Raw genomic sequence first — 27360 nt, forward strand, 5'->3', positions numbered from 1 at the left:
CCACCTGCCATGGTGTCCCCAGTTACCCTGGGACAGGGTAAAGGTGTTCCCCCCACCCATCCCCGATCAATACAGGTGTCCCCACACACCCTGGCTGTCACTGTGATCAGGGCTGTCCCCATCTACCCTGGGCTGTCAATGTGGGGTGTGACACAGGTGTCCCTCTCATTCGCCGTGTTGTCACCGTGGAACAGGGCATGGACGTCCCCCTGTGCCCCCAGGCCACCACCATGGGGCAGGGCACAGATCTCATGCTGTGTCCGTGGGTTGGCACCGCCGGGCAAGGCGTGGATGTCCCTTTTATTCCATGTACTGTCATCCTGGGATAGTGCCTGGGCGTATTTGCCATGCCCTGGGCTGGCACCACGGCCATCCCCTTTGGTCCTCAGGCTGTAATCCTAGGGAAGGCAGGGGCCTCCTCCTGAGTTCCCAGACATCCTGAGTCCTCCTGAGTTCCCTGAGCATCCTTGTCCCCCAGGCCATTGCCCTAAGACAAGGCACAGGTGTTCCCCTCACCCCCAGGATAGGGCATGGACCTCCCTCCTGGTTCCTGGGGGACCTGTCTCTGTGGGATAGGCCATGGCCACCCCAACCATCCCTGGGGCTGGCACTGTGGGACAGGGCAGGGGCAGCCCCGGGGTGCCCAGGCTGTCCCCTCACCTTGTGGCCCAGAGCTGTGACAGTACAGTGCCATGCCAAGGACCCAGCGTGTCCCCAGGCTTGTGCAGAGCCATGGGCACAAGATCGGGGGCAGTGACATGGGCTGGATTCCTCCATCATTGCCACCACCCGGGGGATGGGGACACGGACACAGGACAGAGCCAGAATCCTTTAAAAACTTGTCCTTTATTAGTCTGTCAGAAGCGAGTCCCTCTGTATAAGGGCGTCCCACCCAGTTATAGCAAAGTGAGCAACACGAAGGGACCGAGCCCCTCCTGCCCGCGGCCCCCCCAGACCGGGGGGATCGCGGGGACCGACGGGGCCATCCCTCCCCGTGCAGCCCCCGCCGCCGGCATCCCCTTCCCTCCCTCCCTTCCTCCAATGTGAGGTACCCCTCATCCTGCCCCCCCCCCCGGGGGGGTCAGCTCTGGGGCTGGGGAGGGGTGCGACACCCCGAGCCCCCCCCAAAATCCCGCAGAGAGCGATAGCACCAAGGGGGACGGCTGCTCCCCGCAGTTTATTCCGCGCTCCCTGCCGGGACCGAGGGGCTGGGGGGCGACGGATGCTGCCGGAGGTGCGGGATCCCTCCTGGGAACGCGGGGCCGGGGATGGCCCCGGGATGGACGGGGGGTTTTTGGGGAAGGGGGGGGGCGTCTCAGCTTTGCTCGGGATTTACATTCTGGACCATGCAGTAGCACCAAAGTTCATGAGGTCAGCGGTGACGGCCGCGGTTACTTCCGCCTCCTCCCGCAGTACTTCCCTGCTGCGCAGCCCACGCCGCCTGCCATGGGGGGGGGATGCACGGGGTGAGCCCCCCCTGCACCCCCAGACCCCGGGGGGGGGGTGTGGGAGAAGGGCAAGGGGTGCAGGAGCCGGTCCCAGCACCAGCGCTCACCTCTAAAGCCCAGGGCACCGAGGGCTCCTCCGTAGGCCTTGGGGGGCTTCCCTGCAGGGGGAAGGGGGAGCTGGGTCAGCGGGACCCCCCGCGGCTGCAGGGTGCAGGGGGGATGCGCACCCCCCCCACCCCAAAAACGCCCCGTGCGGGGGGGATGGACACTCACCAGCAAATCCCAGCGGGGCGCCGACCCCACCTGGAAGGAGAGCGAAGCCCTCAGCACCCACTGGGCACCCACATCGCTCTGCCCTGCACCCCCCAGTTGAGCCCCCCCGGCTCAGCAGAGCCCCCGGGGTCCCTCCCCAGGCCGTGGCCGTGTCCCTGTGCTCCGTGGGCTTTGCATATCCCCGGGAGCCGGGCAGGCACCGGGATGTGCCCGGGGTGTGTGCTGGGGGTGGTACCTGGAAATATCGGTGACACGCCGAAGCCGGGAACTCCAACCCCTGGGGAAAAAGCGACAGCCAGTGACAGCCAGTGACAGCAGTGCCACCCCAGCCTGGGCTGGGGACACTCTGGCTGGGTTTACTTGCTCAGTCCCTGTCCCTGTCCCTGCCGTGGCACCCATGTGGCTTCCCAGTGCTCAGCAGGGAGTGGCAGCAGGGTGAGGACAGCAAGTGGGGACAAGTGTGGTGTGGTGGGGGACATGCTCCCACCCCAGCCCCAAACCACAGCACTCACCTAGACCAGCACCAAAACCTGCAATGGGAGAGCCCCAGTGAGGGTGGGGAGCGTGGGATGGGGACAGGGTGGGGACAGGGACTGGAGTCACCCCTGCAGCCCCTCTGGCTGCTCCTTACCCGCCTTGGGAGGTTTCCCAGCAGCTCCTGGATATAAGAGTCCTGTGTCAGAGAGGGGCAGCAGCACAGCCTCCGCCCCAACTTCGCTGCCCCCAGGGCTGCAGCCAGACCCTTCTACAGGCCCAGAGGGTCCCCAGGAGGGACCTGCAGCTCCACATGTGGGGGATGTGGTATGGGACCATCCCCTGTTCCCATGGCACAGGCAACACCAGTGTTATGGCCCTCAGTCCCTGCTCAGCAGTGGCATTCCCTTTGGATCATACCCTGGGAGCAGGGCAGGTGGCAGGCACAGGATAGGGCACAGGGTGAGAGTGTGGGGTGGGACAAAAGTGACCCTGCATCTCCTTCATCCCATAGGCCCCTTTCCTTTTGGGCACTCTGCTGGCACACAGCTGCCACTCCCTGCAGCCCAGCCCTGGGAGCCCCAGTGCCAGGGCCAGCATCACTCACCAACACCAAGCCCAGGGACTCCGAGGCCACCAACTCCAAGGCCACCTATGATGGGGGAGCATCAGTGAGGACAGGCAGTGTCTGATCCACTCCTTGTCCAGCCCCAAGTGTGTCCATCCTTTCTTGGGCAGCCCCACTCCCTCCATGCCTCTGTCCATATCCCTCTGGGGGAGCATCCCTCTGCCTGCACATCCCCACTGCTTAGGCTTGGCCCCTGCCAGCACTTACCTGGGAGGCCACCAACTCCTGGCACTCCAACTCCGGGCACACCTGCCAGAAAGGGAACATTAATGCCTGTCCCCCTGCAACCCGGCACCCCCGGGTCTAAGATGGGGGACAGGTGGCACTTTGCACTCATGGGTGACAGCACACCACCTCCCACGCCTGGGCCACTAGGGCACATGGGGACATGCAGGGGACACAAAGTCAGCACCCCGATGGCCACATGAGGAGGGTGCCTGGGGACAGTCTGAGATGGACCCGGGGCAGGGTGGCAGAGATACTTACCGAATTTGGGAGGTTTAGCACCTACTTGGGGGATGCCTGTCAAGTGAAGGAGGACACCACAGTTAGGATGGTCACCCCTGCACCCCCTCCCACGTGCCACCATCCCCCATCCCACCTGCATCCCCCTCTGCCACCCCTCTGCCTGGCTCGGTGGCTTTCAGCGTTCCCAGCCACCACTGTCCCCAAGCAGGGCCCCAGGCAGGGTGTGACAAAGCACGTACCTGCCCCGGGGAGGACACCAGCTCCAGGTACTCCCACACCTGGCACCAACCCAGGCACGCCAACACCGGGCACCGCGCCGGGCACACCAACACCGGGCACACCAACACCGGGCACCCCTCCGACCCCGGCTCCTGCGGAGAGAGGGTGAGGCAGCACGGGGTGATCCCCATTCTTGCTGGGGTGATGTGCCTGGCACAGGGTGCCCACCCCCACCGCTCCCCAGCGTGCCCTGCCCCAGTCTGTGCCCCCAGGGGTGAGTGATGGGTTTCTCTGGCCGACTCACCGAATTTCGCTGCCTTTGCTGCTGCTTTCGCTGCTGCGCCCGGAACTCCAACCCCTGCATGGAGACAGCAGGAGGGTCTCAGCACCCCTGGAGGGTCCCCTCAGCAAACCTGGGCAGAGCCTTGTCTGCAACCCCCCAGGGGGAACCATGAGTTGATGGAGACCACTGAGGTTCTCCTCACGCCTGTCCTGCACCAGTCAGGCTGCCACCAGCATCCGCCTCCCTCCTCCTCACCTGGGACGCCTCCAACACCAGGGACCAGGCCACCCACACCGGGAACAAGGCCACCTACACCGGGAGCAAGGCCACCTACACCGGGAACTGCTCCTGCAAGGAGAGAGGGAATTGGGGAATTGGGGCTTTGGCTCAGGGAGAGAAGGGGTGGGAGGAGCGGGCTGAGAAGGCATGGCAGGCTGGGGTGGGCAGTTAGAGGATGGATGGATGAATGGATTGATAGTGAAATGGGTATGTAGATGGATGGATGGATGCTGAGATGGATGCATGGATGGATGCATGGATGGATGGATGGTGAGTGGCTGAATGGATAGTGAGCTTGCTGGATGGATAGTGAGATTGATGAATGGATGGATGGTTGAGACAGATGGATGTGGAGTGGTTGAATGGATGGTGAGCTGCATGGGTGGATGGTTGGAGCTGTGGATGGATGTACAGGGAAGGGAACAGATGGATGCTGAGGAGGTTGGTGGTGGGTAGAAGACAGTGTGGATGGACTGACGTATGAGGTGTTTGGATGGTGAACCTTGGACCTCCATCCAGACCAGCTCTCTGGAGAGCAGCCCCGACTCAGCCAGAACCTCATTCCACCCACAGCCCTGGGGAGAGCTCATCCCTCACCACGAGCCACAGGGCTGGACCTCTGCCCCAGCCAGGGTGGGGGGCAGCAGGAGACAGGACAGGTGGGACAACCCCGGAGAGATCCCGGCTTACCAAACTTGGCTGCTTTGGCGGCTGCTTTGGCGGCTGCAGGACCAACTCCTGGGGGAGAGGGGAGGAGAGGGGCAGCGATGGGGCCGCGGTGGCCACACCGGCACCCTCAGCCAGCACCGCCGGGGACACCTGAGTGTCCCACGGGCACCACCTCACCTGGAATGCCAACCCCAGGCACCAGACCGGGCACGCCCACACCAGGAACACCAACTCCGGGCACACCGACACCGGGAACGCCGACACCGGGAACGCCGACACCGGGAACGCCGACACCGGGAACGCGTCCTGCTCCCACAGAAAGGTCCCGGGATGTGGCCGAGCAGGCAGGCTCCGCAGCAGGAGTCCCACTGACCTCCCCACCATCCAGAGCACCAGAGTGCCTTCCACTTCACCCACGGGCAAACATCCCTCCTGCCCCCCAGGGAAGGGCTGGTGGGGACTCACCGATTGCTGCGGCTTTCGCTGCCGCCTTCGCCGCGGCCGCTGCGGCTGCCGGGCCACCCACTGCAGGGACACGAGGGACAGTGAGGGGACAGGCAATGCCAGCGGCACCCCACCGGCTGGGGACAGCCCAGCGGCTCACCTCCGACACCAGGCACCACACCAGGAACTCCAGGCACGACGGGCACGCCTGGGACACCAGGAACACCAGGGACTCCAGGGACTCCAGGGACACCGGGAACACCGGGAACACCTGGAACACCGGGAACCCCAGCGATGCCAGGAACGCCAGCTCCTGCAGGCAACAAGGGGGGAGAAGTTAGATCTTGTTGCAGCAACAGTTGAAAAGGTGAGACCTCTTCATGGCTCTGCTCTTGTCATCGTCCTGTGGTGAACAGAACATCCCATGGCCTTGTCCAGAACAGACCAAGCGGTGCAAGGGAAGGATCAGTTCCCTGCCTTGCTAGACCCAGTGGGATGCACTTGGTGATTCCCACCAGGTTTTTGGAAGGTGGTGGGTAACCCTGGGCAGAGGTCCCCCTGCCAGAGATCTCTGCCCAAATAACAGCAAGGCTGAGCCCTTGGGCACCAGATCCTGTGTCAGGTCTGTTGCCAGAAAACAACTTTGGAGCAAAACCCAAGACCAAGTGCAAAGACATGAGCTGGGTCTCCCTGTTCCCTCGTACGTACCGATCTTAGCTGCCTTTGCTGCCGCTGCTGCCGACGGCACCCCTGGGGACAAGGAGAGAGGGACCCTCAGCCACCAGGGCCCCACAGAGCCGGGGGGTGGGGACAGGGCTCCTGGGAACAGTCACCTGCCACCCCGGGGACAGCTCCGACACCGGGCACCAAGCCAGGGACACCAACTCCGGGCACAACACCTGGGACAGCACCGACCCCAACACCCGGAACGCCAACGCCGGGAACACCAACACCGGGAACACCAACACCAGGAACACCAACACCAGGAACACCAACACCAGGAACACCAACACCGGGAACACCAACACCGGGAACACCAGCTCCTGCAGGGAACAAGAGGGGAGCAGTCAGAGCTCATTGTAGCAACAGGTGAAAGGTGGGACCTTGTCATGGCTCTGCTCTCATCCCCCTGCTGTGGTGAGCAGAGCATCCCATGGCCTCATCCAGGGCAGACCACAGCAGTGCCAGGGAGGGATTGGTCCCCTATCTTGCACTTGCTGGATTCCACCAGGGTTTTGGAACGTGGTGGATGACCCTGGGCAGGAGTCCTTCTGACAGGGATCTCTGCCCACCCTGGCAGTGAGCCTGAGCCCTTGGGCACCAGATTGTCTTTCGAGGTAGCTGCTGGAAAGCACATTTGGTACAAACCCCAAGAATTCAGACCAAGTGCAAAGACGTGAGCTGGGTCTCCCTGTTCCCTCGTACGTACCGATCTTAGCTGCCTTTGCTGCCGCTGCTGCCGACGGCACCCCTGGGGACAAGGAGAGAGGGACCCTCAGCCACCAGGGCCCCACAGAGCCAGGGGGTGGGGACAGGGCTCCTGGGAACAGTCACCTGCCACCCCGGGGACAGCTCCGACACCGGGCACCAAGCCAGGGACACCAACTCCGGGCACAACACCTGGGACGCCGCCAACCCCAACACCGGGAACGCCAACGCCAGGAACGCCAACGCCGGGAACGCCAACGCCGGGAACGCCAGCTCCTGCAGGGAACAAGAGGGGAGCAGTCAGAGCTCATTGAAGCAACAGTTGAAAGGTCCAGGGATCTCTGCCCAGACAGCAGCCAGGCTCAGCCCTTGGACACCAGATCCTGTGTCAGGATTCTGTGTCTGCTGCTGGGAAAATGGAATTGATACAAAACTCATGATTTCAGATCAAGTCCAAAGACATGAGTTGGGGTCTCATGGTTCCTTTCCATGAAGCAGCTTCCAGAGACCCTCCTGAAGGGGGAGAAGGTCATGTCCCAGGGGCGAAGCCAAGCCTGTATGGCGTAGCTGGGAGCTGGGCTGAGCACATCCCACCCTCCCTCAGGAGTGATCCCCAGGGGATACCCTGTGTGTGATGGGTGCAGAGGGTGCTCAGGGCTCCAGGGGGCCGTGGGGGCTCCGCGTAGCACGTACCGAATTTAGCTGCCTTTGCTGCTGCTGCTGCTGACGGCACCCCTGGGGACAAGGAGAGAGGGACCCTCAGCCACCAGGGCCCCACAGAGCCAGGGGGTGGGGACAGGGCTCCTGGGAACAGTCACCTGCCACCCCGGGGACAGCTCCGACACCGGGCACCAATCCGGGGACACCAACTCCGGGCACGACGCCTGGGACAGCACCGACCCCAACACCCGGAACGCCAACGCCAGGAACACCAACACCAGGAACACCAGCTCCTACAGGGAACAAGAGAGGGAGCAGTGAGAGCTCATTGTAGCAACAGGTGAAAGGTGGGACCTTGTCACGGCTCTGCTCTTGTCATTGTGCCGTGGTGAGCAGAGCATTGCACTGCCTCATCCAGGAGAGACAACAGTGGGGCAAGGGAGGGATGGGTCCTCTGTCTTGTGAGACCCAGTTGGATCCACTTCCTGAATCCCATCATGTTTTTGGAAGGTGGTGGGTGACCCTGGGCAGGGGTCCCTCTGCCAGGGATCTCTGTCCACCCTGGCAGTGAGGCTGAGCCCTTGGGCACCAGATCCTGTGTCAGGTCTGTTGCCAGAAAACAACTTCGGAGCAAAACCCAAGAATTCAGACCAAGTGCAAAGACGTGAGTTGGGTCTCCCTGTTCCCTCGTACGTACCGAATTTAGCTGCCGCTGCTGCCGCTGCTGCCGACGGCACCCCTGGGGACAAGGAGAGAGGGACCCTCAGCCACCAGGGCCCCACAGAGCCGAGGGGTGGGGACAGGGCTCCTGGGAACAGTCACCTGCCACCCCGGGGACAGCTCCGACACCGGGCACCAATCCGGGGACACCAACTCCCGGTACGACACCTGGGACAGCACCGACCCCAACACCCGGAACACCAACACCGGGAACACCAACACCGGGAACACCAACACCGGGAACACCAACACCAGGAACACCAGCTCCTACAGGGAACAAGAGGGGAGCAGTCAGAGCTCATTGTAGCAACAGGTGAAAGGTGGGACCTTGTCATGACTCTGCTCTCATCCCCCTGCCGTGGTGGGCAGAGCATCCACTGGTCAGACTGAGGAGCTGCCCAGGGCACTGAGAGCCCTGACCACAGGGACAAGCATCAGGTCACTTCTAGAAGGACTCATTGTGAGAGGTGCCCTCGTGGGCAGGGGCACCACAGCACGGACCACACTCTGCACACTCTGGACACTCTGAATCCCATCCTTCCCTGAGTATTTGGTGGGACATTTTTACCACAAAATATGTAGGAGAAATGGAAGAAATGAGCATCAGTGGTTTAGTCCTCAAAGGAGAGTTGCCATCAAGCATGGCTCCACTTGAAGATTCCCAGGGCTCAGCAGTGACGATGGAGAAGAAGGTCCTGGGACCTGTCCAGGTAACCATTGGTTCTGCCTTTTGGAGCAGCACACGGACCCCCAGCCCTGTGTGGAGCCTCAGGGCCAATTCCGCCTCCTCCCTGTGCCTGAGCTCCTGGCCTCCCTCCCACTTGGCCATGTCCTTCATCCCCACTGGAACTCCATGGGGTAGTTATGCCTGCTGGGCAAGACCCAGTTGGATGTACTTGCTGGATGCCACCAGGTTGTTGGAAGGCACTGGGTGACCCTGGGCAGGGGTCCCTCTGCCAGGGATCTCTGTCCACCCTGGCAGTGAGGCTGAGCCTTTGGGCACCTGATCTGCTGCTGGAAAGCAACTTTGATACAAACCCCAAGAATTCAGACCAAGTGCAAAGACGTGAGTTGGGTCTCCCTGTTCCCTCGTACGTACCGAATTTAGCTGCCTTTGCTGCTGCTGCTGCCGACGGCACCCCTGGGGACAAGGAGAGAGGGACCCTCAGCCACCAGGGCCCCACAGAGCCGAGGGGTGGGGACAGGGCTCCTGGGAACAGTCACCTGCCACCCCGGGGACAGCTCCGACACCGGGCACCAAGCCAGGGACACCAACTCCCGGCACAACACCTGGGACGCCGCCAACCCCAACACCCGGAACACCAACGCCGGGAACACCAACACCGGGAACACCAGCTCCTACAGGGAACAAGAGGGGAGCAGTGAGAGCTCATTGTAGCAACAGGTGAAAGGTGGGACCTTGTCATGGCTCTGCTCTCATCCCCCTGCCATGATGAGCAGAGCATCCCACGGCCTTGTCCAGGAGAGCACAGCAGTGCCAGGGAGGGATTGGTCCCCTGACTCTTCCAGCAATCCCTGGGAAGTCACCACAACAGAGGACCACAATGATCCTCATCATCACAGGAGGCTCAAGGTGGTCCTCCTCATGGGGACATCAAGCCCTGCAGCCAAACAGGCCACGGAGGAGAATTGGCTGGTGGTCCCCAGGAGCTCTGTGGAAGAGCTGAGTGCCCAGGCACTGGTCAGACTGGGGACCTGCCCAGGGCACTGACAGCCGTGACCCAGTGGCCACAGGGACAAGCATCAGATCCCTTCTGGAAGGGCTGAGGGGTTGTCTTCATGGTCCCCTGCTCAGCAGGGCTCTGGCACCCCAGTGCAGAGCACCCATTGCCAAGTTTCTCCCTGAATCCCCTCCTGACCTGAGCATGTGGTGGGATTTTTTTTTTTTCCAGAAGATGTGGAGGAAAAATGGAAGAAATGGGTATCAATGGTTTAACCCTCAAAGGAGAGCTGCCATCAAGCATGACTCCTCCTGGGCATTCCCACAGCAATGATGGAGGTCCTGGGACCTGTCCAGGTAACCATTGGCTCTGCCTTTTGGAGCAGCACACGGACCCCCAGCCCCGTGTGGAGCCTCAGGGCCAATTCTGCCTCCTCCCTGTGCCTGAGCTCCTGGCCTCCCTCCCACTTGGCCATGTCCTTCATCCCCACTGGAACTCCATGGGGTGGTTATGCCTGCTGGGCAAGACCCAGTTGAATGCACTTGCTGGATGCCACCAGGTTGTTGGAAGGTCATGGGTGACCCTGGGCAGGGGTCCCTCTGCCAGGGATCTCTGCCCACCGTGGCAGTGAGGCTGAGCCCTTGGGCACCAGATCCTGTGTCTGCTGCTGGAAAACTGGATTTGGTGCAAACCCCAAGAATTCAGACCAAGTGCAAAGACGTGAGTTGGGTCTCATCATTCCTTTCCACGAAGCAGCCTCCAGAGACCCTGGAGAGGGAGAAGGTCCCACCCCGGGGATGAAGCCAAGCCCGGATGGCGCAGCTGGGAGCTGGGCTGAGCACATCCCACCCTCCCTCAGGAGTGATCCCCAGGGGACACCCTGTGTGTGATGGGTGCAGAGGGTGCTCAGGGCTCCCGGGGGCCGCGGGGGCTCCGCGTAGCACGTACCAAATTTAGCTGCCTTTGCTGCTGCTGCTGCTGACGGCACCCCTGGGGACAAGGAGAGAGGGACCCTCAGCCACCAGGGCCCCACAGAGCTGGGGGGTGGGGACAGGGCTCCTGGGAACAGTCACCTGCCACCCCGGGGACTCCAACGCCGGGCACCAGTCCTGGGACAGCTCCAACACCAGGGACCAAGCCAGGGACACCAACACCACCAACTCCAGGCACTGCCCCTGGAGCTGGAGGGAAGCAGAGCAGTCAAACTCCCCCAAAACACCCCTCTCTGCCACTGGTCTGTCCCAGGGTCACAGGAGACTCCAGGGTACCTGGCTTTGTAGGGGGCTCCCCCTCCTCACAAAGCAGCTGCTCAGGGAACCCAAGTGCACCCAGGACTGCAATTCCCAGCTCCCTACGCCCAGTTCAGGAGTCTGGAGTCCACCCGGCCACCCAGGACCCCCAAGGCTGGGGCTGTAAATCCCAGCTGTGTCCATGTTTGGCACGTTTTCCCTGGATGCTCCAATGAGTGGCTTGCTACTCATTTTTCTCCCTCAAAACAGCCAAGGAGGAAACAGAGAGGAGGAGATTTGCATCACCAGGAGCATCCCTCCAATAAGGAATGACAGTTCAATACAGACACCATGTCCCTCGACACCCTGCTGGCACCTGGCACAGCCAAACCCTGTCTCTTATGGAGAAACCACGTGTGAGGGGGATGCACTGCCCTGTGCCAGGCTGCTGCATCACGAGGGGCCAGTCAGCCTGCATCACTGCCCAAAAAGCTGCAGGAGCCAGGATAGAGAACTGGGAGAGCACCCCAGGAGGTGGGACAGGGGCTGCTGGGACAGGTGGTGGAGCCACACAGCCCTGACATCAGTGCAAGGCTTCTCCATGTCCTGAGATGTGTCCGAGGCACCGGGAACTCACCAAGGGCTCCTGCCTTTGCCGCCGCCTTCGCTGCCGCCGCCGCCGCTGCTGCTCCTCCAACTGTGGGATATCAGAGTCAGGGCGGTGGGACAAGGGGAGGTGACCCCCCTGAACCCCAGGGCCAAGCCCTGTCACCCCCTCACCTCCAACTCCTGGCACACCGGGTACCAAGCCGCCGACTCCTGGGATGCCGCCAACGCCGGGCAGGACACCGGCTCCTGCCACAGGGGAGAAGAAGGTGGTCAGTCCAGCGATGCAGGGACACGACCAACGTGCCCCCAGCCCGGCAGGGAGGGCCCAGCTGCCCCGCTGGGGACACGTGTGGTGGATGTGCCGTGCAGGGCCACTCACCGTATTTCGCTGCTGCCTTTGCCGCGGCCGCCTGAGCTCCGACTCCTTGGGAAGGACATGGGCAACCACTGAGGTGCCGAGACTGTCCCCACCTCGGCTCCCCCACCCCACAGGGACCCTGGGGACCGGGCACTCCTGCCAGCATCTGTCCCCTTCACCTTTGGGACGTGATGCACACTCCAGGCTCTCCCTGGGGGTCACCAGACAGCCGGGAAGTGCCCAACACCCCAAAGGGACAGGGTGCCCGGTCCCCCTGCCCTGCCTGTGCCAGTCCCACACCCTGGGGCTGCGGGGTCGGAGTGTACCTGTCCCGGTGGGATACCCTGCCTTCCCTGCAAGGCCTGCTCCTGGCCCACCGGGCCTGAGGCCTGCAACCACAAACACAACGGCACAGCCACGTCAGGCACCGGCCCGAGGACGGAGGTGGAAGGAGCAGCTCCCTGGCCCAAAGGGTCTCCTCCCCCTGGCACAGAAGGATGCCCAGAGCCAGCTCCTCCGCAGCCGAGATGCCACTTCAAACATCCCTGCCTGGAGCTGGCGGTGGCTCAGGATGTGTCCTACGGATCAACAGCTCCCAGCCCCATGGCACGGGGTACTGGGAGGGTTGAGTGTCTCCCAGCCAGGCCCACAGCCATCATGGGCAAGGCACAAGGTCCCCGGGGGACCACCTGGGAGAGGGATGCCCCTCACGCCGCCCCGAGGGTCGCGGTGGCAGCCGGTGGAGCCACAAGGAGCTACGACCGTGGGGTGAGGGCTACGGGCACTCCCTGTGGGGCAGCTTACCATTGGTGTAGGGCAATCCATAGCCACCTGGAGAGGAGAGAAGGTGGGGGGTTAGCACCTGGCTGCCCGTGGCTGTGCTCCTGCCCCTCTCTGCCAGCCGGCTGTGCATCGGGATAGTAAATCCTCCAGGATACAAATCTCCACGGTGGAGCCAGGCCAGGAGATGCTGTTCTCCCTCACCTTGGAAGCAGTGGCTCCAAGGAGAGCTGCCCACTCCCAGCCCTGTGCCGAGGGCTGTGGTGCCTGAAGCTGGTTTTGTGGGAGCCTCCCATGACCCCGCTCCGGCGGGGGGTCCCCCGGGAGCCCCGCGGCAAGAGCTGTACCCAGCTGGCTGCGCCACAGCCAGCTCCAGAGGAAAGGTTTTAATTGGAATCAGGACTTGGGAGCCTCCACTGAAACGTGACCTCGTTAGGAGGTCGGCATGAAGGGACAGGGAGGGATTACGAGCGGGAACATCATGGCCAAGGAGGCGTCTCCTTGCGAAAGAGCCGGATCCCAGCTCGGAACGGCGCGGGGATGCCCCACACTCATCGGGAACTGTGCCCTCGGGAGCAGCATCCGGCTCCCATCGCTGCTGGCAGCAGCCAGAGGGGAGGTGATGGGCTGCCACATTCCTGATGGGAACACCAGGCAGGGTGGAGGGTGTCTCACACCCCAAGCCCTCCTGCTGAGGGGGCAGGACAGGATTGCTCCTGGCCCAACATCTCCCTGAGAGCAGGACGCCATCCCCTCCCACAGCCAGCATGTGGGGACCAGATTTCCCTGCACCCTGCCAGGCTGTCCCGTGGTGTCCCACACCAGCACAGTGCTGCTGGAAGGCAGAGGCTTTTGCAGGCTGTGGCAGCCGTGAGCTGTGCTGGGTGTCCCCCACATGGAGGATCCCTCGCTCGCTCCCCCCAAAGCTGTGAAAGGGTCTGGCACTGGGGTGACACTCCTGGAGGTGACTCCAAGGACCAAGAGTCCAGGTCCTTGGATCTCCAAGGGTTTTGCCGGGTCCAAGTCCAGCCCCTCCCCACCCTGAGCTGGATGGGAGAGCAGCTCCTGCCCTGGAGCTGTGCCCATGGGGATGTCACCAGAACTGCCAGGGGGGCTCAGGCCAATGGGCACAGTGGGTGGCACGGGAAGGGCTCTGTACAGACTTGTGTCACTGGAGCACAGCTGGACACTGGGATCCCTACGGCATCAATGGGACCCTGACCTCAACCACATCTTCCAGCTGAGCCCCCAGCGAGGGGGTGACCCCAGGGCCACCTCCTGAGCAGGGACAGCACAGGAGCAAATCATCCGAAAAGGTGACTTCCCACTGACAATGTAGTTTTTTCTGTCCCCTCATCCCCTGTCAACCCAGACCTACTGCAATGGGGACGGTGCAGGGGACACCCTCATGTGTGGCAGCCCCCAGATCCATTTGCAGCATCAAAACAAGAGCCTCTACAGCCAGCCTGGCCTGTTCCTGCACTGCCAGCCCCAAATCCTCAGAGGTGACAAACTGACATCCCCCAACACCCCAGGAACAACCTGAGTGTCAGGTGAAACCACAGCTAGGGACACCCCTAAAATCGGCACCCCCAACACCCCAGGAAGGTCTGGGGTGCCGGGTGAAACCACAGCTGGGGACAGCCCCGCTGTCCTGCCCCATGGGGCTCCCTGCCCATGGGGTGGGTGTCCTCCCGTGATATATTTGGTGATGGCTCCCCCGGAGGTGGGTCAGCTGGGCTGTGGGCCACCGTGGGACAGAGCCAGGCACAGCTGGCAGCTTGTCCTGCGCACCGGGCACCCCATGAAAGGCGGTTTGGGGCCGGGAGCCCAGACGGGATCCGGCGGCGGGGCCCTAACGAGCGTGACTGCGCTCGGCCGAGGAAACCGGGGCGGGCCAAGTATTCCCGCTGCCGTCTGTGGTGACGGGCCCCGTCAGGGGGAAGCCGGCAGAGCTGCCGGGGCTGGCGCCCGTGCCGGGCTGGGATGTGCCTCCCGAGGGTGGGATGTTCTTCCCGAGGGTGGGCTCCCCTCGCCCAGGCTCTCCTGCCTGCAGCAACTTGGTGAGGGGGGAAAGCAGCACCCCAGGGATGGGGGTCCCTGCCCGGATCTGGCTGATCTCCTCCTCGGGGATGCACTTGGAGCTGGCAGCACGGACCCTGGAGGGCATAGCACGTGCCACTGTCCCTCCATGGGCAGAGCTGGCACAGGGCAGGGGGATGGAGGCCCCCGGATCAGCCCTGCCTGGGAAGGGGGTGCTGAGCTCCACCAGACTTCCCTGGGCTCGGGCTGAGCCTCGTCAGGGTGGGCAGTGGGGAGGGAGACCTGCCTGGAGCTCCTTGGCACAGCTCCTTGAGCCAGGACGCCTGGCCCAGGTGAATGCCTGGCACAACCCCAGGAGGCACAGTGAGCAGACAGCCCCTGCAAGGGCTGTGCCTCCAGCCAGGAGGAGCTGGCAGGGACATCCCGGAGTGGCCTGGCCCAAAGCACGTCCCCAGAACACAACCTTTCCTACCTTACAACAGCTGGAGAGAGGCACAGCATCGTCCACATGGACCAGGGGCAAGAACAGAGGCATCACCCCAGCAGCTGCCCATGGGGCAGCCACAGGCAGGGCTGCCCAGGGGCCCATCTGCCCAGAGCCCTGAGCTCTGTCCTGCTGTCCCAGGGCCAGCACCAGCACTGCCAGGTCCAGGGGACCCGTGGGCACAGCCCCAGGGAACGGCGGGTCCTTCTCCTGACACTGCCGGGGATCCTCCACCCGCAGCCCCGTTGGCTGTGGCAGCAGCTTACCTGGGAGCTTAGGAGCTTTGATGGGATACCCCAGAGGGACACCGGGCTGTGGACCTCCAAAACCTCCCAGTCCTGCAAAGCCAACAGCACACTCTCACCTGGAGCCCACATCACGACCGCCGCCAGTCCTTGGGAGAGGGGAGCGCCCCAGGGCACCCCGGGAGAGCAGGGTGGGTGTCCTAGGAAGCCCTGAGGTATCTTCTGGTGTGGGGAGACCATGGCTGTGATGGACAGGCTTGGGAAGGAAGAGAAGGACAGGCAAGAGAGACAGGACACTCACCAGGGATTCCTCCAAAGGCCCCAACTCCTAAAACGAAACACAAGGACACCTGTGTGAGCCCCGGGGCTGGGCCTGGAGGCCCAAATCAGCCTGAGTGGGTTCAGCTGGAGGTTGGCTTAGCTCACCCATGTGCCCTGGAGGGCTGTGATCCCAAAGGATGGGCTGGGGCCAGCTCCAGTGGGATGGGGGAGCAGAGTTGGAGCTAGCCATGAACCCACCCTGGTGTTCCCAGTGGATTGAGGGACTTACCTGGAGCTTTTGGCTTGACTCCAGCTCCAGTGGGTACTCCAGGCAGCACCCCTACGCCAGGGAAGCGAATGCCTGCAGCAGAGAGCTGAGGGTGAGCTGGGGCATCATGATGTTCCTGGTATCCAAGACCACCACACCACACACTCCCAAATCCTTGCCACCCACCTCTGGCTCAGACCTAACTGTGGGACAGGGCACCCTCATCCTCAGGGGCTTGCCAGGACCACTCTGTGCCAGCCCGCCTGCACCCCCAGCTGCCAGGGAAGGGTTTGCTGCAGCCCTGGAGGTGCCTGGGGCTTGGGGGGCACATCGGGGAGTCTGCAGGGAACATGGCACTCAGGAGTGGGTCCCACTAGTGACAGCAAAGCCCAGCCAAGCCCAGGCAGTGCTCTGTGCCCGGGAGATGCACAGTGGCCTCAGGACTCTTCAGGGAACAGGGGGTGGTCCTGCCTGCTGGACCCCAACCCTCCCGGGGCAGCAGACAGTGTTTTGGCCTGGCAGTGTTTGGGTTGGGTTTTTGAGTTTCGAGTTTCTCTTTCGTTTGGTTTTGGTTTGTTTTTTTTTTTTTTTTTTTTCTTCCCCCTTTACAAATGTCTTTCATTATAACTCGTGCGTTTTCAGACATGGAAAAGACATTCCTGACCAGCAACACACTTCTTCTCCGGACAGTGTCGAAACATCTTGTTTTCACAAGTTTTCCTCCCCCAAATTACTCTGCACTGAGGAATTCCTCTCTCCCCGCCACCTCCTCCCCATTCTTCCCACGCCAGCCCTGCCGTGGCCGTGCCAGCTCCGCTCCCGGTGCCGGTGCCGCCTGCTCCCGCTGAGCTTGGCACGAGACCCCCGGAGACGCCGGGTCCCCCCTGCCGTTGGCACGGTGGAAATGTCACCGTGACCTCAGCAGAAGGGTTTGGAAGCTGCAGGGAGCAGCGCGAGGCAGACGGGAAGGCAGGCAGGGGCAGGGCAGGGTGCTCTGCCCGCTTGGGGTGCTGGCACTGGGAGGGGGGACCCCTTGGAGTTCGGGGTGCTGGTGACAGGGTAGGGATCCTTTTGGAGGTTGGGATGCTGCTGGTGGGGTTGGGAATCCTTTCAGAAGTTGGGGTGCTGCTGGTGGGATGGGGATCCCCTCAGAGGTCAGGGTGCTGCTGACAAGGTGGGGACCCCCTCGGAGGTTGGGGTGATGCTGGCAGGATGGGAATCCCCTTGGAGGTATGGGAATCCCATCAGAGGTTGGGGTGCTGATGACAGGATGGGGACCCCCTCAGAGTTTGAGGTGTTTCTGGCAGGGTGGGCACCCCCTCAGAGGTTGGGGTGCTGCTGGTGGGATGGGGACCCCCCACTCACCTGCTCCGGGGAGCACGCCGCCCGGAAAAGCTCCAGGAATCCCAGCACCTGCCAGGCAAGAGGAATCCAGGGATGAGGGCCCGGGTGCAGTGGTTTCCAGCCCTGGCCCCTGGCTTTGGGGCCGTGCACCTACCTGGTATTTTAGGGGGTTTCCCTGCCGCGCCAACCCCGGGCTGCACCGCGCCCGGTACCACAGCACCTGCAGGCAGCAGAGACCCCTGAGCCCGGGCACCGGCTCCTGCCCACCCCGGCGGGCACGGCGACAGGTCTGCCCCAGGCTTGGCTATGCTGGGGACGAGGGGTGTTTCCTACCTGTGGAGACCCCGAGGCCGCCAGGACCACCAGGACCCGCTGAGCTGCGGGTGGCCGGAACAGTGCCAAAGAAGGGACAAGGTCAGGATGGCTCTTGGGGGGGCGAAGGGGACACCTTGAGGCAGTACCAGGGTGTACTGGGCACGGGGACCAGGCAGCTCGGTGCCCTCTGCTCCTGAGGGCTCGGGTTTGGCCGGTTCCCCTGTGCCTGGGTCCCTCCAAACTGCTGGGGGATCCCAGTGGGAGCAGCACCTGCTGCTTGCAGCCCCCCAGCTCCAGGGGGAAATCTTTCCTGACCCAGACTCCCGGGGGACACCAGGAGTCCCCAGGGGCTGCAGGAGCCCCAGTGTGGCCGTGGCCTTACCCAGCCCCCCCGGCACTCACCAGCTTTCGCAGCAGCCTTGAGAGCCGCGGCCCCGGCGGCCCCTGGGAAGGCCCCCCCCGGGAAGGCAGCTCCTGGGAAGAGACCTGCAGCACCTGTGGGGAGAACCACCGACGTGAGCATCCCCAAAAAGCAGCTGCCAGGAGGGTGTCCTGCGCTCCGTGGTGGGTGCAGAGCTGCGGGGGCTGCGCGGTGGTGCCAGGGCTGGCGTTAGGCTGGGCGAGGCGGTGGTTAGCGGGCACTGCCCTGTCCTGCATCACCCAAATTCCTGCTCCCATCTGCATCCCACCCATCGCAAACATCACCCTGCAGTGGGTGCTGCCGCCCCTGCAGCCCTGGGTGGGCTGGCTGACCCCGTGCAGGCACTGTCCCTCTGCTGCAGCCCCCAGATTGCTCCTCGCCTTTGGGGTCACCCCGCTGTGGTTGATACCGTGGTGTTGGGGGACCACAGGGCTGCCTGCTGGTGGCTGTAGGCCCTCAGGTCTGGGAAGGGACACCCAGGCAGGGTTTGGAGAGCTACGGAGATGGGGACAAGGGACATGCTGTCCCCAGGGCAGGTCTCTGGGGACATTGGTGCTCTGTGCTCACCTGGCTGCAGGCCAAGTGGGCCGAGTCCCCCCAGTCCTGCGACCCCTGGAAAGAAAAGCGGGTGGGCAGCCCAGAGGAGCAGAGGAGTCCCTGCTGCACCATTGCCATGGGATGGGAGCACACTCGGGGGATGGGCACAGCGACGGGTGACAAACGCCCTCGGCAGCAGCCGGGTCCTCCATCCCGTCCCTTTCTGCCTCAGCCACCCCCCACCCCGCCGGGCCACGAGGGGACGGAACCAAAATGTTTATGGCTGAGGAATGAGCCCCTGGGTCTCCGGCCAGCGCTGCCTTCCAACATCTGGGGCTCATCAGCCCTCGCTCCCTCCAGGCGCAAATTCCAGTGCCGCTGGCTCGGGGCGCGGACACCGCTCCGGCTGAGCCCTCGCGGCCGCCCCGCGTTTGGTTTTAATTACGCCGAAATAAAGGGCCTTGTTTTTCTTTCCACGAGCTGAAATCTGAGTAAACGGAGGTTGCCGGCCCCCGCCTCGGGCTGGCGCTCCCGCCGCGCAGACGGGCCGGGTCGGGGGGCCGGGGAGGTGGGGTGACCCTGCCCCGGGCACAGCGGGTACCCCCGGGGTGGGCAGGGAGGGGAGACCCCCGTGCCTGCCTAAAGCAGAATCTCTTCGTGGGTGACAACAGGCACTGGGCAGATAGCGGTAGGACAAGGGGGAACGGTTTTGAACCAAAAGAGGAGAGATTTAAATTGGATGTCAGAAAGACATCAGGGGGTGGGGAGGCCCTGGCACAGGTTGCCCAGAGAAGCTGTGGCTGTCCCAGCCCTGGAATTGTCCAGGGCCAGGTTGGACGGGGCTTGGAGCAACCTGGGCTAATGGAAGGTGTCCCTGCCCATGGCAGGGGGTGGAACAAAATGATCTTTACAGTCCCTTCCAACCCAGGCCATTGTATAATTCCATGATCTTGCTTGGCATCAGATTTGCTCCCTGCACATTCAGTCCCTGCTGCCCCAGCACCTCCCCCCTGTTTCCCTCAGGCTGTGCATCCTCCTGCCAGCATCTCACCCCTCTCCCAGTGATGTCCCCTCACCCCTCTCATTTCTAGGCCAGGCCAACCCCAGCACGGCTGCAGGAGCTCCAGCAAAAGCTGCTCAGCCACGATGGCAGGTGAGCGGAGGCGCTGCCAGCTTCCCACGGGACACCGGCTCTGCAGCTCCCCCAGGTGCTTTGGCACAGCTCTGCAGGCAGCAAGCGCCCCCAGAGGGTGGGTGGGGGGGCTGAAGGGGAGGGGGCAGCGCATCGAAGCGGGGGGTGAAGGAGGAAGGCTCCTGGAGGCTGTGGCAGGGCAGGGATGCTGTATGTCTCGGCCATGGAGGTGCCCGGACTGAGGGGCACCTCTTGGCCATGTAGGAGAAACATGAGGGCAACAGGGGTTGGGAAATATCCCGGCCACTGGCATGGCAGGAGATGGAGAGGGCCATGGAAAGGCTTCTTACCTGGTTTGCCAGGTTTTGCTCCAACCCCGAGTCCTATGGGAGAGTGAGCGGAGAGGGCTCAGAGCCATCCTTCCTCCGGGCATCCCCCGGGGGGGGACACCCTGTGGGACGGGGCCAGCCTCGTGGCAGACCCTCTGCCCACCCCAAGGCAGCTCTGCCGGGAGTGTTGCCCCCCTCCCCATCCCAGCACTCACCTGCTCCCAAACCTCCAACTCCAGCACCTGCGAGCAACGGCACAGCCTGAGCACCCAGCCCTGTCAGCACCCATCCACCCCTCCGAGCCTCCCGGGGGCCATGGGGAGGCAGGAGGGTCACAAGGGTGCACGGGCGTGGGGCATCCCCCCTGGGATGCTCCCAGTCTGGGCAGGGTGTAGGTGCCAGCCCTGGGGTAAGTCTGGCACTGCCACCCAGTCCTGTCCCACACCGTGGGGCTGGTGCTGGGACAGCCACCCTGGGCTAAGCAGCAGACAGGGTGACCATGCATGCCCTGATCCCAGATGGCAGGTTCTCAGCCTTCCACGATGTCTCAGAGGCATCCAGGGACCCCCTCAGGCACCTGCCCATCCCTGCAAGCCCCTCCCAGCGCTGCCTGGACCCCTTTACCTGGGAAAAAGCCTGCTCCTGGGACTCCCACTCCCGGGATAGCACCAGGGACCCCTGCAAGAGAAGAGACCCTCGTTAAAATCCCCACAGGGGTCCAAGGCAGGGGAGGAGGAATGTGTGTGGCACCTCCTGGGATCTGTGCTGCTCCCTGGGGAGGGTTGGGATGTGGAGCTCGAGGGCAGGTCCCTTCCTTGCACCCCTCAGTTCCCCGTGTGACAGTGGTGACAGTGCTGGGAGATGCCCCAGCTGGGAACCAGGGGTGGCACCTCAGCAGAGTCATCAGCAGGACTTGGCCCTGCACGGGAAGGAGGGACATGGGGCTGGCTGCTGTCCAGCTTTGCTTCCCAAATCCTGTCCTGTACCACAGCCAGCACCACTTCCATCACCTCCAGCTTCTCATGGCTCTGAGGGGACGGGTCCGGGCACGGCAGGGGTGGGGCTGTCCCAGTTCAGCCCTACAGCCCATGCTGGTCCCAACCAAACCCCCTGGCCGGGGCTGCCCCGTGCTCTGCTGAGATGCCAGTGGGAAGAGCCAGCTCAGGCCAGTGGGACCGGGGTGACAGACTGGGGGGACCTTGCTGAGACCCATCAGACCCCCCTGTGTCCCTCTGCCTGCCTGTGTGACACTGAGGTCGCTCCCCAGGTCCCATCACCTTCCAGGGCATCTCAGCTCATGCTCAGAGGTCACAGTGAGGTTTTTGGCTGCTTTAGACCCTGGCAGAGGTGTGTCTGCTGCAGACCACCAGGCAGCCACCCTCTGAGTGGTGCCCCCAGCTCCACCAGGGCCATGGATGGCTTGGGGGATGGCAGGTGGGCTGGGGGCACAAGGGGGCTGCAAAGCAGGGGGATGTTTCACTTCTGGCACCAGGGGAGGGGTTGCTGTGGGGTCTGCAGTGGGATTTGCAGGACAGGGGGCTGCCAGGAGCAGTGGGGGTGGCTACCATGGCCAGCACCCCTGTGCCAAGCCGCAGCCAAACCTCCTGCCTGCGCTGGGCAGAGGGGATGGAGTTCAGGGTGGGGGGCACTGGGGACCCTGTGGTGGCATGGCTGGGACCTGGGAACCTGCAGCCTGGCCAGGCCTGGGGGGAACCAGCACCCCCAGGAGCCGAGTGCCCAGAGTGACACAGCCCTGACAACCCCACCGAGGGGCTGGGCAGGGTGGAGCCAGTGCCGAGGGGGACGGGCAGGTGGCAGGGCTGGCACACCACAGTGGGGGGCACATCCTGCTGCACATCTCCAGCTCAGATGTGGGGCAAACTCTGGGGGTCCCCTCTCGTTGTGCCCCACAGCCCCCTGCTCTGCCCCACCAGTGGCAGGGATGAGGGTGTTCCTCGTGCCCGGCTCACCACCCCGGGCACCTGGGACAGACCCCAGTCCTACCACGGAGATGCACTGGGATGCACTGGGATGCCAGGACACACATAGGGGTGTCAGGCTGTGCAAGCACGGGGGATGTTGGGACACACACGCAGGAGGGGTTCCCGTGCCAGGACCTGTCACACAGCCCCCACATGCTCTCCGTAGGGTGGGGCTCAACCCCGTGCCCACTGATACCCCCTCCCAAGGTCCTGCCAGGGCCGAGCGCCCTGGAGCAGCTGATGTCCCTTGGAACGGAGGGGACACGGGCTCAGCCATCGCTCCAGCCGCCGGCTCCCCGCTCTAGCACGGCGCAGCCCGGCCTGGCAGCCGGCCGGGGGTTACGGAGCAGCTCCTTTTCCCGGCACATTCCCCACCCCTTCGCCCGCCCCCAGCTCGGATAAACAAAAACCCAACTTCTCGCTTGTTTCCAAACAAACTCAGAGCGTCCGCGCAACGCCTGTGCTCCCCCCCCGGCCCGCCCTGCTGGGGGGGGACACTCCACTGCCACTGGGAGCCAGTGCCGGTGGGATGGCCAGGGTCCTGCCAGGGACCCCCATGCCCACAGCCAGAGACTGTCCCCCACCACGGAGGGGCTGCTCAGCCCCCCTGATGCTCCCCAGCCTCAGCCCCCACAGCCAGGCCAGGTCCCTGGGGCTGGGGTGGTGCTGGGGGGTCTCCTCTGTCCCCCTGTGCCAGTCACCCCCAGGGAGCTGGGACAAGGCAGGATGGCTCCCAGCACCCCTGAAGTGCATGGGCACCCCAGAAAGGTCCAGATGGCACCTGCCCACAGCCACAGGTGCTACGCTCAGCCCTTCATCATCCTCACCCTCTGGGTAGATCCTGGCAGGAGGGTCCCACTGCGGGGACACTGTCACTGCCCCCTCCCCGGGCATCCCCCGGACACCACCCCAGGCCCAAGGCACGGTGCTCATCCCAGTGCCTCGACAGCTTTCAGAGGCTGTGCCAGTTCATCAGCCATCTCTATGCCCAGATCAGGAGGTGGAGGGGGTCAGCAAGGCCTGGCAGAGCCAGGATGGCTGGGGGGGACACTGCATGCCTTTGGGGAGCTGAGCCTTCCACTCAAGAGCCCTCCCTGACCCCTCTGCTGCCAAACATGGCCACTTCTGCCCTTCTCTGGGAGCTCTTTTACAAGTTGCTCATCCGTGGCCCAACTGGGGGGCTGTTCCCTGGTGCAGGCACTGCTGAGGGGTCTCTGTAACCCATTTGGTTTTAGAAATCCCCCCCAGCACCACCAGCCCCCCCGTGGGCAGCACCGAGTGTTGGCAACAGCCCTGCTACACTGTGACCACAGCCATCACCCTCTGGCTGGTCTCTGTCCTTCCCCAGCCTCAGGGCCAGCAGCCCCCAGCCCAGTTTGGGGTCTGCATGCCCCCTTTTGTCCTTTCCATCCCTTCCCTTGGCACATGGGGAAGGGAAAACTGAGTCCCCAGCCTCCCAGCACTGAAGGAGCTCTGGGCTGCCTCTACCCCTGCCCCAAGCCTGCCAGGACCCACCAAGGGGTGTTTCCCATTCTCCCAGCTTGTCTCCTGGGCTGGGCTGGCTGTAAACCTGCAGAGCATGGTGCTGGCCCCCAGGATCCCAGCACCCACCCCAGGGATGTCTTCTCCATCCCAAGGCAGGAGGATTCACACCCACACGTGCAACCCCAGCTGTGGTGGGGTTTGACCCATGGAGGTGCTCAGATCTGGTGTGGAGCCTCCTTGTTTATAGAAAGTGGCCTTTTTCTCCCCCAGTTCCATCCCAGAGGTCACTGTTTGTGGTGCCCACGCTGTTCCGCTGCCGGTGCTGCTTCCGATCCCGGTGGGATCAGCTGCATCATTCCTACCTGCCCCACTGCTCACAGCTCACTTCACAAGCCAGAAATCCACAGGATTTCTCTGTTCCACAGCTTTTGAGACTGAGACCAGGCTGGAGAACCCAGCACAGGACAGGAGCTCACACTCTCACCGGGCAGCCAAACCTCGTCCCTCGCCGCCCTCCCCGTGCCCCTGGGCACCCGCTCCCGGAGGAGCCTCACTGAGAAACCACCACCATTTCCCCTCTTCCCTCGTTCCACTGTTTTCTTTTTCTCGGGAGAAAGTTATGGAAACATTCAGTCTCCAAGCGACTTTGAAGCTGTGTTGTGTCCCATCCCGAGCGCACTGGGAGCAGCTCGGGGGGAGCAGGGGGGCTGCTGGCGGGAGCCTGGCTCCTCTCCAGCCCCCCTGAAGCTCCAGCTTTCATCTCTGAGCGCTGGCAGATGAGCTACACCCTCAGAGCTGGGAGGAAGCAGCCCCAGCAGGCCAGTGTCCAGCTGGGAAGGGGAGATGCCATCCCAGCCCCACCACTGGCACTACTGGTGTCCCTGAGGATTCCGGGTGCCCTCACAGGGTCCCCACAGTGCCAGCACACCCAGCACCCACCTCCCTGCACCCCCAGAGCTGCCCCCTGTGATCCCAAAACCTGCAGGGCTGGGACCTCCCTGGGGTCCCTCTTGTCCCTCCTGTGGGTGTCACTGCCAGGGGATTCCCTGTGCTTGGCAGGAGAAGCCCTGAGGGGTGGATGGAAGCCCTGAGGGATGTTTGGAAGCCCTGAGGGGTAAATGGAAGCCCTGAGGGGTGAATGGAAGCCCTGAGGGGGGGATGGAAGCCCTGAGGGGGGGATGGAAGCCCTGTGGAATGGATGGAAACCCTGTGGAATGGATGAAGGTCCTGAGGAATGGATGGAAGCCCTGAGGGATGGATGAAGGTCCTGAGGAATGGGTGCCCACTCCAAACACTTGGGACACACTGCACTTGGCACCTTTAAGGGAAGGCACAGCAGATTCCCCACACCACTCGTGCCCAACCTTGCAGGTGCCCACGGTGCCCAGCACAGCTCTGCTCCCCAGGGGACAGACCCCCAGGGCCTGATCCTGACCCACTGCTGGGGGCTTCCTGAGTGCTGCCATCTCAGCCCCTTGGCACTGCTCTGAGGGGACAGTCTGTGTGTGAAGGAGGGTCCTCCCTTCTCCCCCTCGATTCTGGGATGTCTCCGGGGTCCCTTTTCTGCCAGGCTGGTTTGGAGCTGCACTGGCAGAGGTGCTGGAGGACACTGCCCTGAGCCCCCTCCAGTGCCCCCACAGCACCCTGGCATCCCCCACACCGTGCCACCGGCTGTGCCTCTGTCCCAGCTCTGTCCCCAAGGGCTGGCTGAGCCCACCAGGCTGCAGAGACACTGCCCAGTCCTCCATGGGGGAGCGTTCCCCAGGGTCCCACCAGCCAGGGCCACCTCCTCAGTGAGCTGCTTCCCAAACCAGGAAACACCCCTGGAGACTGAGCAGGGGCCTGGAGTCAGGCCAACGTTCCCAAACTGCTCAGGAACTGCTGCAGGGTCTCCCCGGGGTCCAAAGTCCTCCAGGGAATGTCCCAGTTGGACATTGCTGGAGAGCTGGGGACCAAAGCCACCACGGCTCAGCAAGGCAGCACAGAGCATCACTGCTGGACATGGAGAGTGCCCGGGACTGGGCACATCCCATCCAGCACCTTGACCAGGATTGGGCACCAACAGCAGCTCGGCTTTACAGGAGCTGCCCAGCTCTGGGGTCCCACTGCCTGCACAGCCAGGGGGGAACAGCCCATGGACGGGGTCCTGGGAGCCCCCCACACCAGGGCAGAGCAGGGAGCTGCAGGGCACAGGCAGTCGGGATGCCTTGGTGCCCGCACAGCCCTGGCACTTCCCAGGGGATCCTGGCATCTCCCCTCCTCTGGTCCTCAATCCTCTCTGTCTGAGAAGCTCACCCCGGACTCTGCAGAGGTGACTGTCGCACCCCGGCGGTGCCGTCCCCACCTCACCCGGTTCGGCCGTGTCAGTGGGCTCTCAGTCTGTGCCCAGCTGCTCTCCCCGCCTCGGTGGGAGCTCACACCCGACCCCGGCACACGAGCCGACCCCGGGCAGGCACCTGCTGCGCTGGCCCCGGCTGTGTCACCTGCTGCGCGGGCTGTCACCTCCCGCCCCGCCCGCCTGTGCGAGGGCTGAGGGGTGTCACACAGCCCTGGGGTGTCACACAGCCCTGGGGTGTCACACAGCCCTTGGGACCCGCGTCACGCTGGTGGCCGGACCCGGCGCTGGCGACACCAGTGCAGGGAGGGCGGTGCGGGGACCACCCGGGCACCCCGGGCTGAGATTCGGGTGGGTCGAGCTGCTCCGCGGCTGCACCGGCCCCGCGGGCTGTCCCGGCCACACACTGCGGGGCAGCTCGCACACATCGGCCGCGGGATACTGCCGCCCGCTGCCCCTCCAGCTCACCCTGCCACCGCACCGGGGGGCGACCGGAGCCAGCTCCCCCCCGCCTCGCCCTTGCCAGCCCCGTGGGAGTCTGGTGGCCACCACCCCGCGCTGCCCTGCCTGCATGTTCCTGAGCTTCCCGTGTCTCCAAGCCTCTCGTATTCCCAAGCCTCGTATCCCTAAGTCTCGTGTCCCCAAGGCTCTCATGTCCCCAAGGCTCTCATGTCCCGAAGCCTCTCATGTCCCCAAGCCTCTCATGTCCCCAGGGCTCTCATGTCCCCAAGCCTCTCGCCAGGACGCAGCACTTCGGAGCCTCCCCCCCGACAAGTGTTTGGTGCAGCAGCGCCGTTCTGGGACTGCCCCGTGTCACCACCCTCGGTGACATCCCATCCCACCCGGGAATGGCACGAGCCACCCGCCGCTTTGGGGAGCCAAGAGCCCTCCGCGGAGGTGACAGCGAGGGAGGCTGCCCACCCACCCACCCACCCTCGGGAATGTCCCCAAGGCAGGGCAGCGTGGGTGACAGTCCCTCCTCGGGGCCACGCAGCCGGGGCAGGCGTGGAGCTGCCCGGGGGGCTCGGAGGGTCCCCGGAGGACCGGGGCGAAGCGCTGGCCGGGGTAAGGGAAGGAGCCTTTCCGTTCCTTACCTCCTTGCTGAGTAGCCGGGAGGATGGAGAAGAGGAGGAGGAGGACTCCGGGAAGGAGGGGTGCAGCTGCCTGCCTTGCCATCTCTTGAAGCAATGCCCCCGTGCTCCCGCGGGCTGTGTGTTTTATCCCAGAGCTGCTTAATTGTTGCTTCCAAGGATGCGAGGGGAAGGGGAGGGGGAGTAAGGAGGGAGGGGAAAAGGAGAGGGAGAGGGGGGAGAGAGGCACAGGACACTACGTCATGAGGAAAGGCCAAACACACACGAGCCTCTCCCGCCGATTGGGCTTGGCTACTCGGGGAGGGTTTTTTTTCCCTTTTCCCTTTTTTTTTCCTTCTTTTTTTTTTTTTCTTTTAATTCCTCGCTGCTCTCTCCAAGCCGGCGCGTCTCTGCCAAAACCGCTGGAAGAGGGGGGGGAGCTGCCAAGGCAGGCGGTG

The 27360-nt window shown here is 63.6% G+C and overlaps 2 protein-coding genes across 3 annotated transcripts; both read right to left on the reverse strand.

Annotated features, from left to right (window-relative positions):
* Window positions 1-827: 827 nt before the first annotated feature.
* On the reverse strand, window positions 828-17654 carry ELN (elastin; the record flags this gene model as incomplete). The annotated part of the gene is made up of 37 exons (XM_051809876.1): window positions 828-1441; window positions 1556-1606; window positions 1722-1751; window positions 1957-1998; window positions 2234-2251; window positions 2353-2379; window positions 2803-2847; window positions 3031-3072; window positions 3310-3345; window positions 3531-3662; window positions 3815-3868; window positions 4049-4141; window positions 4763-4810; window positions 4919-5047; window positions 5207-5266; window positions 5346-5498; window positions 5894-5935; window positions 6019-6228; window positions 6615-6656; window positions 6740-6889; window positions 7307-7348; window positions 7432-7566; window positions 7971-8012; window positions 8096-8260; window positions 9093-9134; window positions 10749-10856; window positions 11542-11601; window positions 11685-11759; window positions 11893-11937; window positions 12198-12260; window positions 12676-12702; window positions 15445-15516; window positions 15725-15751; window positions 15974-16045; window positions 17318-17365; window positions 17451-17516; window positions 17630-17654. Coding segments are annotated over 37 exons (2568 nt in total), but the record flags the coding sequence as incomplete, so codon positions are not given.
* On the reverse strand, window positions 17499-27156 carry LOC127480918 (elastin-like). Of its 2 annotated transcripts, XM_051809622.1 has the most exons (6): window positions 26927-27156; window positions 20655-20708; window positions 20246-20272; window positions 20052-20084; window positions 18600-18644; window positions 17499-18106 (listed from the first exon to the last, which is right to left on the reverse strand). In XM_051809622.1, exons 1-6 carry the CDS (start codon window positions 27006-27008, stop codon window positions 17712-17714), a joined length of 636 nt encoding a protein of 211 aa, XP_051665582.1. In that variant the 5' UTR covers window positions 27009-27156; the 3' UTR covers window positions 17499-17711. The 2 variants fall into 2 exon arrangements, with proteins under 2 accessions (XP_051665582.1, XP_051665583.1); XM_051809623.1 differs by lacking the exon at window positions 18600-18644.
* Window positions 27157-27360: the final 204 nt, after the last annotated feature.

The sequence above is a fragment of the Manacus candei genome, unplaced genomic scaffold, assembly GCF_025592945.1.
Source record: "Manacus candei isolate 608988 ecotype Guabito, Panama unplaced genomic scaffold, ASM2559294v1 h1tg000076l, whole genome shotgun sequence".
Lineage (NCBI taxonomy): Eukaryota > Metazoa > Chordata > Aves > Passeriformes > Pipridae > Manacus > Manacus candei.

What these genes read in the sequence shown, in the direction of transcription:
- LOC127480918 (XM_051809622.1), bottom strand. Translation starts at nt 27,008, where the DNA reads ATGGCAAGGCAGGCAGCTGCACCCCTCCTTCCCGGAGTCCTCCTCCTC. An exon ending in CCCGGCTACTCAGCAAGGAG is followed by an intron (nt 20,709 to 26,926) that starts GTAAGGAACGGA and finishes CTTCTCTTGCAG; the next exon opens with GGGTCCCTGGTGCTATCCCG. An exon ending in AGCAAAACCTGGCAAACCAG is followed by an intron (nt 18,645 to 20,051) that starts GTAAGAAGCCTT and finishes TTTTCTTTCCAG; the next exon opens with GGGTCGCAGGACTGGGGGGA.